Source organism: Brachionichthys hirsutus, chromosome 1, assembly GCF_040956055.1.
Source record: "Brachionichthys hirsutus isolate HB-005 chromosome 1, CSIRO-AGI_Bhir_v1, whole genome shotgun sequence".
In the NCBI taxonomy this organism is placed as follows: domain Eukaryota; kingdom Metazoa; phylum Chordata; class Actinopteri; order Lophiiformes; family Brachionichthyidae; genus Brachionichthys; species Brachionichthys hirsutus.
In genome coordinates, this window is record NC_090897.1 from 1177122 (window position 1) to 1189464 (window position 12343).

The following is a 12343-nucleotide window of genomic DNA, read 5'->3' on the forward strand; positions in this document are numbered from 1 at the left end:
CCGGGTCGTGCTTCCAGCCGTCCATATATGGACGCTGGACCCGGAAGGAGCTGTCCGGTGCTGATCCTGAAGGTGGCGTCTTTTGTTTTACAGTAATTGTGTTGAAGGCCCAGCCAGGAGCGGTTTGTTGGGTTGTGTTTTCTTCAGTGTGTGTGAGACCTCTGTCGCCAGGCCCATCTCCGACCAGCTGGTCCTCCAGCTGATTGGATCAGCTGATTGATCCGCGTCCGAAGACGCGCGCGCTCCAGCCGCTTGACCGTGACTGTTTAGAGTGACTGATTCTGGGTGTGGTGATAGGTATTCATGATTTTAAGTATTAAACTAAAATACTTGGTGGTAAGATTAAAACACAGCCTCAATTTGCGTGATGCGGGAGCAGTCCCGCACAATGCGGGACAACTGGTCACCATGGAGACCCCTCACGGGACTAGCCGGAAGTAATCCTATAGTAATCCTAAATGTTTCTGTTGTGATTATGATCAAAGCAAATACATTAGATCGATCAGCTGAATACAATATATTTAGTAATGCTGTAAAGTTATTCTTTTTGTTTGTTAAATAAACACAGTACGTGGGTTCAAATCTCTTTATTGGAGCGGAATTCATTCGGTTTCATCCGTTCAGACCGAGGCGGTGAGACGAGCCGCCGGTGTCCCCGGGGCCCCGGGGCCCCGAGCGCCGCTGTGGCCGAGGTGACGCGCCTCCCGTCCGGCGCCGCCCGCCGCTCTGAGCCGCTCACTTCCTGCGGCGGCGCGTGGCGGCTCCTTTCTTGCTGCTGCAAAACGCAAAGAGCAAAAACGGAGTCGGTTCTCTTCAGAGAGTCTTCCTCACGGCGTTAGATTAATTATCGCAGACGTATAATCAATGTATCGTTGCCTCTGTATTCGTCATTTAGAATAGACGAATAGAGGCTGGTTTCGACTCTGTCGGCCCCTAGCGGCCACACACAGAAACTGCGCTTAAAAAAAAACACAATAAACGTTTTATTTTCCAGCTATAATTATAGTGTTTTGGTTTCCAGGTGTTCACAGGTGTCGGTTTTTGGATTCTTTAATGTCAGTTTGACTCACTGCGAGTTTTAATGGTTTAATTTTTACACGATCCGCCATTTTAAGAACGTCACATGAACGCAGATTTGTGTCCAGCATTGTGAAGGTTGTTATTTACTTACTGTTTCTGCAGCTCGTCGATGCGGTTCCTGAGAGAGACCACCTGCAGGACAGAAACAGACGCGTCTCACCTGCACACGTTTACTCCCGCCCACGTTTGCATATCGCTGCGTCAGCAGTTATTCAATCCCCGGCAAACCAAAAACACCGCTGGCTCCGTATTGAACAACGCCCCTTAATCCGTAGCGGGACAGGCGGGTTTGCCCCACCCCGTGCGGCGTCTCCTCGCTGACCTCGTATCTTTGTCTCTTCAGCTTCTCGCAGTGGTCGTATTTCACGGCCTCCAGGTTGTGCAGCCACTCCCACAGCTCCTTCGCCTTGTCCCTGACAAAGCAACGGAGTGAGCGAACGCCTGCGGTAGCTGGAATCTCCACGCCGTTTCGTCACATGGGGCCCGCCCCCTCTGTGACGTCGGGCGGGGCCCGCCGGTTACCTCAGGCTGGCCTCGCTGAAGTCGTCGATGCTCAGCGGTTTGCACCGCTCAGCCATGATCTTCTTCTTCTTCTCCCTTTCAGTCTGCTTCTTGCCTCTCCTCTGCTCCGCCTGCAGACAGACATCCCAACGGGTTCAGAAGCACGCCGGCGCCTCCCCGAACGTTGAGCTCGGGACAAGGCTATACCCTCTGCAGGATGCCGCTGAAGCCCGACCCCATGTTGCTCAGCGCCGTCTTCTTCTTGGCTTCATCCTCGGCCTTCCTGTGGGCGTCGGCGTCCTCCTTCCTCTGCCGCTCGGCCTGCAACGATAGTTGTAAACACGGTGGTCACGTGGACGCCGATAGATGGAGGGAGGGCGGGACGAAGCGATCGATTGGTTCCCGAGGCGGGCGGCCGATCACCTCTCGCCTGGCCTGCCTCTCTTTGTCCTTCTCAGCACGAATCCTCTGCTGCTCGGCTCGCTCAGCGCGGCGCTTCTCCTGAGAACCAGAGCACACGTGCACACGCGCACACGCACGTAGCGTCAGCGCCTCCTGTTGGCTCAACGCTCCTGAAACTTGTCCGGGCATCATCTCACAATCCTGTCTTTGAGGCCGATAAGCTCCTCCTCCTCCTTCTTCCTGCACTCGAAGTGGGCGTCGATCAACGACTGCAGCTCCACCAGGTCTTTGTTCTGGCGCTTCTTCTGGATGTCCTGAGAGGAAGACGGAAGATTTCTGGTCTCAAACTCACACTGACGAACAAAAACCTCGTTTCATTCGTGGCTTCACGTAAGGTCGATGAAGCCGAATTCATCCTTAATCTGGTTCAAAAACCAGATTCCTTTAGACCCGGCTCGCCTGTGGACACTCTTGTCTGTCTCACTTTGTAAACAAGAGACAATCAGGGATTGCAGACCCCCGCCTCCAAAAGACTCTTCGATCTTGTGAGACAGTAAACAGGGCTTCCGGATCAGAGGGGCCAAACCTGCTCTAGCTTGCTGCTCCGGAACGGGAAAAGGTACAACTACAACTGTAACATATATGAAACTAGAACGAACTATGAGTCTGCACACCAAATTTGAAGTCTCTAGCTCCAAAATTGAGGTCAGGATGGACTCCTGAAAAATGCAGATTTTAGAACGAAAATTAGCTCTCAGATCCGGATTGTGATCCGGATCCGGCCGAAATTAGTCATGGTCATAGACCTTTAAGGAGTACTTATGTGTGATTCTTTTCAGATCCATACCGCCATGCATTTTGAAGAAATTAAGAAAAATGTCAAAAAGTGCCCTATCTCGCAATGTTAAAGAATGCTTTAAAAAATTCTAGAATCTGGATCCAGATCCGGATCTACGCCATTCTCGGGGAGGACCGAGCCACGGACAGAACCTTGCCTGTGTAAAAATGTCAAGTGGATTGGGTTACTAGTTTTTGAGTTATGCGCGTGGACAGACAGACAAACAGACCCAATTGCAATACCCTCGCCTCCCCTTCGGCGAGGGAAATGACGAGGGCGGTCTCCCATTGGCTCACGCTGACAGGGGGGGTTTTGATTATGCTGGAGGTGCTTTAAAGACCAGGATGTCTCAACTAGATACTCAATCTCCATAGGGAGGAGACGGAATGGAAACCTCCTGTCATTCTTCCTACTTTCCGCGCGCCGCGAGATGAAATTACGAGAATCTGTCAGTCGTATGTCGTCGAACTCCAACTTACATCAAAGTCCACTTTCTCGCCATCGGGGATCTTTGGCGCCGCGGGTCTGTTGAAGGAAGTCACATCGACGTTATAGGAACAACCGAAACGCCCCGACACGTCAAATAAGGAAGAATCGAGGCGCTCACTTGTACTTTGGCTTCTCTTCTGGTTGTTCAACATGAAAGCAGCGACAGGGAGGAAAGAGAGATGCGAATGTTAGGAAGACAAATGTGACAAGAGGCTGCTGGTTAATGGGGGGGGGGGGGGGGGGGTCCTTGTTGATCAGATTTACATCTGAGGGCTGCAGGTTGTTTCACATCTTCAGTAAATCAAATCATTTCAGTGAGTCCCGATGCAGCAAACCTTCCTACGATCAGCGGCCCGCTTCCTGTGGCTAGCCTCGCGGCTAGCTGCACGTTAGCCCCTTTTACACAGCCGTTAAGGGCGGGACGGGCGCGGCTCTCATTCGTCTCGTTGTCCCGCACGCAGAGGGCTCGTTTAAAGTAATACGATAAATAGACACCTCCGTTGTGAACGCCCGTGAATCTTTCACGTCGACAACTGAGGGCAGCGAACAAGCAAAGGTTCAATCGGGGGGAAACGAGCGAGTGAGAAGTAAACCCTAACCCAGTTCTGTTGGGATCGCTCCATTTCGTCCACTTCATGGGTCGCTGTAAAAAGAAACGTGCGCCGAGCCGATGTGCTAAAGGCGTGAACCGGTGACCGGACTCTGTGTAAAAAGGGCTGACGGGATGTCTCTGTTATTGGTTGTGAATTAGTTTGGGAGTCAAACCAATAAGGGGGCTCGGACTAATCGGGATGAGAACACTACGTGAATCACACGTACACCATCAAGTCTTTGAGTGTCTTAACTTCACGCCTCACAACACGTCTGTAATCACGGTTAATGAAGGGACAAGCACAAGGGGGCTTTCCACGGGGGGGGGGGGGGGGGGACACACACGCAAAGCCACAGCGACTCAGCCGGAGGGACACACTACCATCTTCATCGCCCTCGTCTACCGGCAGGACACATTCATGCAAAGAAGAGAAAAAAGCAGAGGTGAGCCTCAGGGCCCCGAACGGGGACGCAGCATTTTCTTCACATTGTTCCTCCTCCTCCTCCTCGTCCGTCGGTCAGTGACACAAACAGATGCACAGTTGGACTTGTTGCCGTGGGAACCGGGGTCCGGAAGGAAACATGAAACAGGTCCAATGAGAAGAAGAAGACAAAGGGACGTACCTTCCTCTCCGTAGGCCTCTGCATGCAGCAAGCGTCCAAAGCAAGAGCAGAACAGAGATCATTAGTGTGGCTGGGCAGCTGGCGACTCATCTAGGATGCAGAGCTAAAGAAGCACATTTACCAGACTGACGGCATTCCCGGTCGCGGGTAGAGGACGGATGCAGCCACTGCAGGATCCGGCGCTAATCCTTCCCCGACCATTTTTACAGGAAGTGTCTCGGATTGTGTCGCGAACCTCGTCGGAGTTTGTTTCGTGACTAACGGTCTCCGTGGTGATTGAAGCACGACGGAACTCCATTACGTCGTACAGTGGGATGTTTAGTTGGATGGATGTCGGATATCACTGGCTGGGAAATGCTAACCGCTACGCTAAGCGTGTGTTCTGCACCAACTGACCCGGGAATCTACGTCGCTTGAAGAAACAATCATTCTTGTTATTATGACCTCCACCAGAGGGTTGGTCCAATGGTTCCCCAACCAACCAGCCAACCAACCAGCCAACCAACCAACCAGCCAACCAGCCAACCAACCAACCAACCAGCCATCCAACCAGCCAACCAGCCAACCAACCAGCCAACCAACCAACCAGCCAACCAGCCAACCAACCAACCAACCAGCCATCCAACCAGCCAACCAGCCAACCAGCCAACCAACCAACCAGCCAACCAACCAGCCAGCCAGCCAACCAACCAACCAACCAGCCAACCAGCCAGCCAGCCAGCCAACCAGCCAACCAACAAACCAACCAACCAACAAACCAGCCAACCAACCAGCCAACCAACCAGCCAACCAACCAACCAACCAACCAGCCAACCAGCCAACCAGCCAGCCAACCAACCAACCAACCAGCCAACCAACCAACAAACCAGCCAACCAACCAGCCAACCAACCAACCAACCAGCCAACCAACCAGCCAACCAACCAGCCAGCCAACCAGCCACCAGCCAGCCAAACAAACCAGCCAGCCAACCAACCAGCCAAACAAACCAACCAACCAGCCAGGGGACACAGGTGAAAACACAACCTTCATGGTGGAGACAATGAATATTTAAGTGTTTATTGATTGATCGGTATTTTATCAGTATGATTCAAACGAACTGAAATAATTATCCTCTTTTTCGCTCTGTTCGCTTCATCCACGGTTTTGTAATGGACGACTCGCCCGAGGCGGTCAAGCGGCCGCCGCTTCAGCCCGGTCCTTCTGCAGTGGCTCCATTCGTGAAGCGGCTGGTAAAGTTCATAAAGGCCTCAAACAAAAATTGAAAGAGAATTAGAGATCGATCGATCGAGAATTTAAAGCATGGACTGAAAGCAGGCAGAGAAACAGCTTTTACATGCCGGAGACGACCCGCCGTCGCCGGTCATGGACACGGACCGGAGGCGGCGGACGGGACCGGATCGATCCATGTAAGGAGATTTTCTCTGCCCCCTTTCAACATTTATAGGCGGCTCATTTTGGAAGCACACACCTGACACTGAAATGAAGCGGGAACAGCACGCCGTCGGCGACGGCGTGTGACTGATGGCGATGTGATGTCATAACAAAGTTTGCTGTGGTCCCTCTTCAGGCCGCTTTCACACCCGAGGGTCAAAGGTTCAAACCGATCTCGCGCTCGTTGCTTTGACTTTGTGTTTCTTTAGAGACGCTACAGATAGAAATGTTGCAGCAACCTCCATTCGCCGAGATCCGGCAATCCATCTGGGAAACCCTCGCACCTTGATCCCAGGAAGGATCCACGCATGAGATAGAATCAACCTCCAAAGTCTCAGGTGTGAAAGCGTCCTAAGAAACAGGGCTCATGGGGGGTCTTTGGGGATCCCAAAGACACCGAGGAATAAAGTGCGACACACATCATGCCATCCAGGAAGGACGTTTTCTGGGATCCTCGCTACGGCTCAAAACGCTTCGTTCCTGTTGCTCTCAGTTCTCCAGGAAGAGAATTTTCATTTTTCGTCCACAGAAAGAACCTAAAAATACTCTGTTTAATACTCGAAAAGTACACAATTAAAGTAAAGTACAAATCCTGACTGACACAAAAGTAACTTGCTGCGGTGATGAAGAGGAGGTCGTTCCAGTGGAAACGGCTGAAGCGACGTTACCGAAATCAAACCTGACAAGACAACGCACTCTTGACTGCATTGGGAATATACCGCCACACGCTGGCGGGCTCATAGTACTGCATCACCAACTTTATTGAGATTGGAGTTTTTGCCCTTATATGGTCTTGCATGTCTCGTCTCTGAAAGGCTGAATTATAAATATATAATATATTAGAAGTCTCTTCTAGAAAAACAACAACAGTGGATTCATTCCTGAGAAACGATCCGAACACATCATGAACGTTTCTCATCAAGTCTATTTACGTTTAATTGCTGAGATCATAGATGCATAAAAGGAAGTCCTTTCTAACTGATTCATTATCCATAACCATTACAAGAAGACTTATCTGTTAAAGTAAGAAACTGCTTTTATAAGAAAGTTTTTGTGTTTAAAAAAAAAAAACGTTTATCTCTGCCAAGGAGGTTCTGTTTTTCACAGCGTTTGTGTTTTTAGCAGGATTACGGTAAAACTGCTGGATGGATCTTGATGCTAAAAATCTGAAGATGGGTCTTGGTCTAATTTAGAACCTATTAAATTCTGAGAGCAATCCGGATACCCGTCTGGATACAGAATAAATCTGGATTTACTTATAATGGAGGCTTTAAAAAAAATCGGAACGGAATGAAATAAGAGCAAAAACTGAAATCATGTCGGTTTTCTTGAGACTCAACAGATTGTCTTTTCAGGCTGGATGAGGGTCGCAGCCCGTCCGGCACAGCCTGCAGGAGAAAGGCGAAGGGATCGCCCGTGCCACGTACCTTCCTCGTCACGAAGCACCTCCTGCGGCTCTGGTTCTGGTTCTGGTTCTGCTTCTACCTGGGCCTCCGCCTCAGGAGCTACTTCTACTTCTACTAGCTCCTCCTGGGCTACGGGGACGCAGCATGCACGGAACCGCCAGGAAGGTGTCGGAGACGGCCGTTAATGAAGACCGCAGACATGACAGCGCCATGAGAAACCAAAAGTGAGAGATTACTATAGCAACAGAGAGGATGGATGGGTGAGCGATGGACAGAGCTGCTGGAAAGAGAGAAACACATGATGATGAGAGGAAGTCAGCCGACCTTTCACACAGAAGCCATATTGAACCGCTGAAGTGGGATTAAGATGTTTACGTGTCGTGTTACGCTTTATCAAGCCTAATCTGTCGATTATCTCTCAGAGTATGATTAGATTAAAGATCCCAGGGTCAGAAATAAAACTTATTCAACAAGCTACAAGCTGTTAGCATTGTCAGAATCACAAAAGGTGTGTAATTACAAATAGTTACATTTTGAAATACTGTCGTTTAATCTCGTAATCTGCTTAATGTGCAGAAAGAGCAGCAATAGAAAGTTTAATTATGCGACTAAACCACACATGGGCAAACCCAGGCCCGGGGGCCATATGCGGCCCGTTGGTCTTTTTAATCCGGCCCGCCAAACTTGTCCAAATTATATCATTAAATGAAATTGTATTATAATTAAACCTCATACATTGGACCTTTTCCCTGTAATGCTACCTGTAAAAGGCCAAATCCTTTAATGCAATAGCTTTCATGTGTCATTTATATTATCTCACACAAATACTCCATCCATCTGTTCTTGGTCCGGCCCATCTGTCAAATTTTAGAACCTATTGTGTGGCCCGCGAGTCAAAATGTTTGCCCTCCCCTGGACTAAACTAACCAGCTAGTGAAACCACATGTGGAACGTTAGCTAGCCTGGTGTTAGCTAACATAGCATGCTAACTTCTACATACACGTGTTGTGTGATATTTCTAAGTTGAGTCCAGTTTCATTTTTATTAAAGTTCATGAAAGATGGAGCATTAGAGTCGTTTTCTTTCTCGTCCAGGTGTTTTCCCGCCTCCACTGTTCCAATATGGCCGCTGTGTGAATGAGGTCAACAACGGCGTAAAGTCATGACCGTGTAAACATGTCACATGTCAGGAAAACAAATGCAGGGAGTCTACAAACTCTAACATTTCGTTTCTCAAACATGTGATTCAAAATTTCACCCAGAATACGCCGCCCTTAACGGAAGTGTTTGACCGACTAATCCGTGAAATCTGTCGACGAACATCTCACGCTTTGCGTACGAAATAAAAAACGCTTTCTACATTTAAAAAAAGGTAAGTCTGGTTCGGTCGAGTTTGTGTCAAGGGAAAATCCCGCTACTTTAAATCTGTGCGCCTTTTGGGTCGGTGTCAAACGCTTCAAATTAAGAGCGAAATCAAGCAAATTAGTGCAACGTAGAAACTTCTCCAACGTCAACTCGATTTATTTGTCTTTACCTTCCTCATCTTCAGTTTGGGAAAAACAGGGCAGGAAGAGGAGAAACAAAAAAGGGCATGTTGTTCCATGACTGCATTCAAATACTCAATAGTTCAGACAATATACTTAAATTCATGCTGTTTTAGCGCGATGGAGCCAGCTGGTGGCCACTTACCCTCCAGCTGGTCACTGAAAAAAAGAAGAAAAGACATTCTATAATCAATAATCTGCATCGGATTGGTTTAATAACGAGATGGAATGACACTTACACTTCCTCTGTGTCAGACATGACGACAGCAAAACTTCACACCTGAGGAAAAGACAAAGAGTCTGACTTTCATCCCAGCGGAGACGAGAGCGCCGTCGTTCTTTTCTTTTTTTTATTAAAGCAGGAATTTGTTTTTCTGAATGAAAGAAAGACTGTAAACTCTGAAAGAAAGAAAAAATGTAAGTAGGAATACCCAGCAGCCTTTTAGCTTAGCCTTTTAGCTTAGACTTGTAGCTTAGCCTTTTAGCTTAGCCTAGCCTTCCAGGCTGGATCAAGTCTGAATTAATACGGTATATTAATTTCTTTCATACCAGAGCTGGTTTGAACATTTATTAAAAGGTGAATCTATATTTAACTCTTGGTATTAAATTAAGAGCGATTAAGAATACTGGAAGATCAATCGACATCAAAGAGGCTGAAAACAATACGAGCGCCGAATCCAAATAGAATCCTAGAATAGAAGATAATGGACTAATAAACACGTCTGCCTCTAAGACAGCTAACAATGCCGCCTTACGGCGCTCCATTCACCCACCAGCCACACAGCGATCCGTTTGCATCCCCGCTGTGGAAGTAAAGCCAGCAGAGAGCGGCGCGCCTCTGGTTCAGCTATGAAACCGATCCCACCTGGATCTGCAGCGGCAAAGCCGTTCATAGCAACAGGAGAGCCGCTTAAAGCCACTAAATGAAGCAGCTAAGGCCCGGCACATCCGCCGTGCGTAAAAAATAAAAGCTGAGGACACAGAAGCCGTTTGTCTCTCCGAGCTTCTTGACCTTCACCTTCATCGTGTCGCTCAAAATGTCGAATCTTTCTGTACGTTTAATCCTGCTGTGCTACGTCAGTGAGTCTCAGCAGGGCCATCGGCCGCCGCCGCCGCCACATGCTGATTTAGCATGAGCGAGATCACAAATTTGATTTTGTTTCCATGTTTTAAGAAGTTAAAAATGTTTTCCCACTTATTTGGGGAGGGCCAGAACCCTGAAACCCGCTCCTCAAACTAGCTTCCGGTTAGACGGACTCTGGTGGATCTCTTTGATTCAACGCCGGCTTTTCCAGCTCAGAGCTCAGTGTCGACGGCGTCCATCATATTTGATATATTTCTATATTTATAGAGTCTTTGTGTAGCACTGTAGCTCCTTCACACTTGACGGTGAACACAGCTGCAAAGGACCTGCAGGATTAGTCCTGGATCATATTTCTACCCATCAGCTGAGGAACGGCGTCCAAATAGCTGCTTTAATCCCTCGGCTTGGTCCAGCAGGAGGATCCTCCGCGCTCGCGCATCCAATCAGCATCCGCCGCCAACAAACGAGGTCTCTGATCGACCTGCAGCTGACGGCGGCCTCACCTTTGTGTGTCCAGAATTCGCCCAGCGCATAGCAACACTTCAGCGCCGTATATATTTAGTGGACCGTGACTTCACGTCTTAAGAATGAGGACAGCGAATGCCGGGAAGGGTTTCTGGGACCGATGAGGACTGTCTCATCCGGATCCATCTGAGAGCAGATTTAGATCAAAATGTGAGAGGATTTATTAAATCCACCACATCGGGGGCGGGGGGGGGTCAAGATACTGGAATTACAGAAGACCAGTTTGTCTCTTCTGTCCGATAAAAGATTCTAAAATGAGACATCAAAGATGGCGGCCGCTCGTTCCAAGTCTCAAGTCAGAGAGGATTCAGCATCCGGGCGCTTGAAGCGTGACGCTGATTCTGGAGGTCGTGTGTCTGAACAGCTATTGATGATCAGGGGACAATCGCCAACGGCAACCCATCATCGCATTGTTGGAAATGTTCATTTGCCTGATGAGAACTTTGATGCGGGTCTGGACGGCGGTGCCATGCCTCCGTCCCGCTCTGTTCCCGGGCTGTGACCCAAATGCATGGATGAATTTTAATCTCCCGGTATCATCTGGATCTAGATCCAATTAATCACCGTGGTGGACCCGCCCACAGCAGGGCTTTAAATCATCCCCACCGAGAGACGGGGGCGTCCGTCCATCGTAAAGACAACAACCGAGCTGCGGAGCGCTATTTGTCGTGGTTTGTTTTGTGTTTCCATGGTTACAACTTGGTTTTTCTTTGGTTTCAAATACAACACGATAAGTAATTCCTACTGATTTTTGTTGTTGTTGTTGTTATGTTTATTTTTATTTCTAGGGTTACGAATATTTTTGCTCATTCTGCGATCGCTGAGTTTGTCTCAGAGGAAAACTGTCCAAACGTTATGTTTAAATGAGTGCTGCAGAGTCAGCGTCTTCTAGCGTCCAGCGTCCAGCGTCCACGCCAGAGCTGGACGTTGGACGCAGGACGAACACACGGGCGAACATTTAACCATGTTGTGAAGAATTAGAAAGAAAAACGTCCATTAGATTTGCTATAATGTCCAAAGAATCAACATTTCATTCATGAATATGATCCAAGTTAAATGGAATTTAGATTTGTAAGGTTCCCATCCAGCTGGTCCCGGTACCGGTACCAGGACCAGGACCGTCTCAGTTTGGACAGTCGGAAACAATAACTTGTAGAATGTAAATTTGTTGATGGCTTGTTTTCTTTCTATCAAAAATTCTGCTAAATAGATTATTTATTTCTCCTAACTAGTTAAAGTTTCGGAGGAAACCCGACTCGGTCTCACAAACAGCCTGTGAACCAGCCCAAACACAAACTACACATGTGGGACATGCAGCAGGACGTGTCCCACGTCCATTTCAAATGTCCCTCCTGCGGCATCGGGGGACAAAACTGTATTTTCCCGTCTTTCCTTCTGCTGCACAAAAAAAAAACATCTGCAAAAGCAGCGGCGGCGGCTCGAGGCGTCAGAGGACAAACAGAACGATGAGGCATTTTTAAGGACGTGACTCACCCCAGAGAAGAAGAGGAGAAGCTCCTCCGACGATGAAGACGAAGGTCTGCAAGGCTCTGAAGGCTCCCTCCCGGAGAATCCTAGTGTTATAGTGATACTTGAGCTCACCAGGCCCTTATTGGCTATAGGATGAGAGTGAGGTGTGTGCGTGTGTGTGTGTGTGTGTGTGTGGGAAAGGTGGGTGCATGGAGGAGGGGGCAGCCGTGACCCCGGAGAAGGAGATGGACGGAATTCTGTGGATGGAAAAGGAGGCTCAGGTTTTAGAAAGGAGCAGCTGAGAAGCTTCAGTTGCTAAATTTACAGTGCTAGAAGGCAGAGATGTGGGGGGGGGGGG

General features: G+C 48.7%; 1 protein-coding gene across 1 annotated transcript; it reads right to left on the reverse strand.

The window, feature by feature from the left end:
* Positions 1-572: 572 nt before the first annotated feature.
* On the reverse strand, positions 573-12153 carry LOC137898141 (troponin T, fast skeletal muscle isoforms-like). Its single transcript, XM_068742176.1, has 16 exons — positions 12010-12153; positions 9146-9186; positions 9052-9065; positions 8897-8905; positions 7385-7492; positions 4526-4543; positions 4284-4301; positions 3429-3447; positions 3301-3346; positions 2181-2297; positions 2005-2082; positions 1789-1902; positions 1603-1712; positions 1403-1493; positions 1172-1212; positions 573-775 (listed from the first exon to the last, which is right to left on the reverse strand). The coding sequence occupies exons 2-16, from the start codon at positions 9163-9165 to the stop codon at positions 736-738; spliced, it is 843 nt and encodes a 280-aa protein (XP_068598277.1). The 5' UTR covers positions 9166-9186; positions 12010-12153; the 3' UTR covers positions 573-735.
* Positions 12154-12343: the final 190 nt, after the last annotated feature.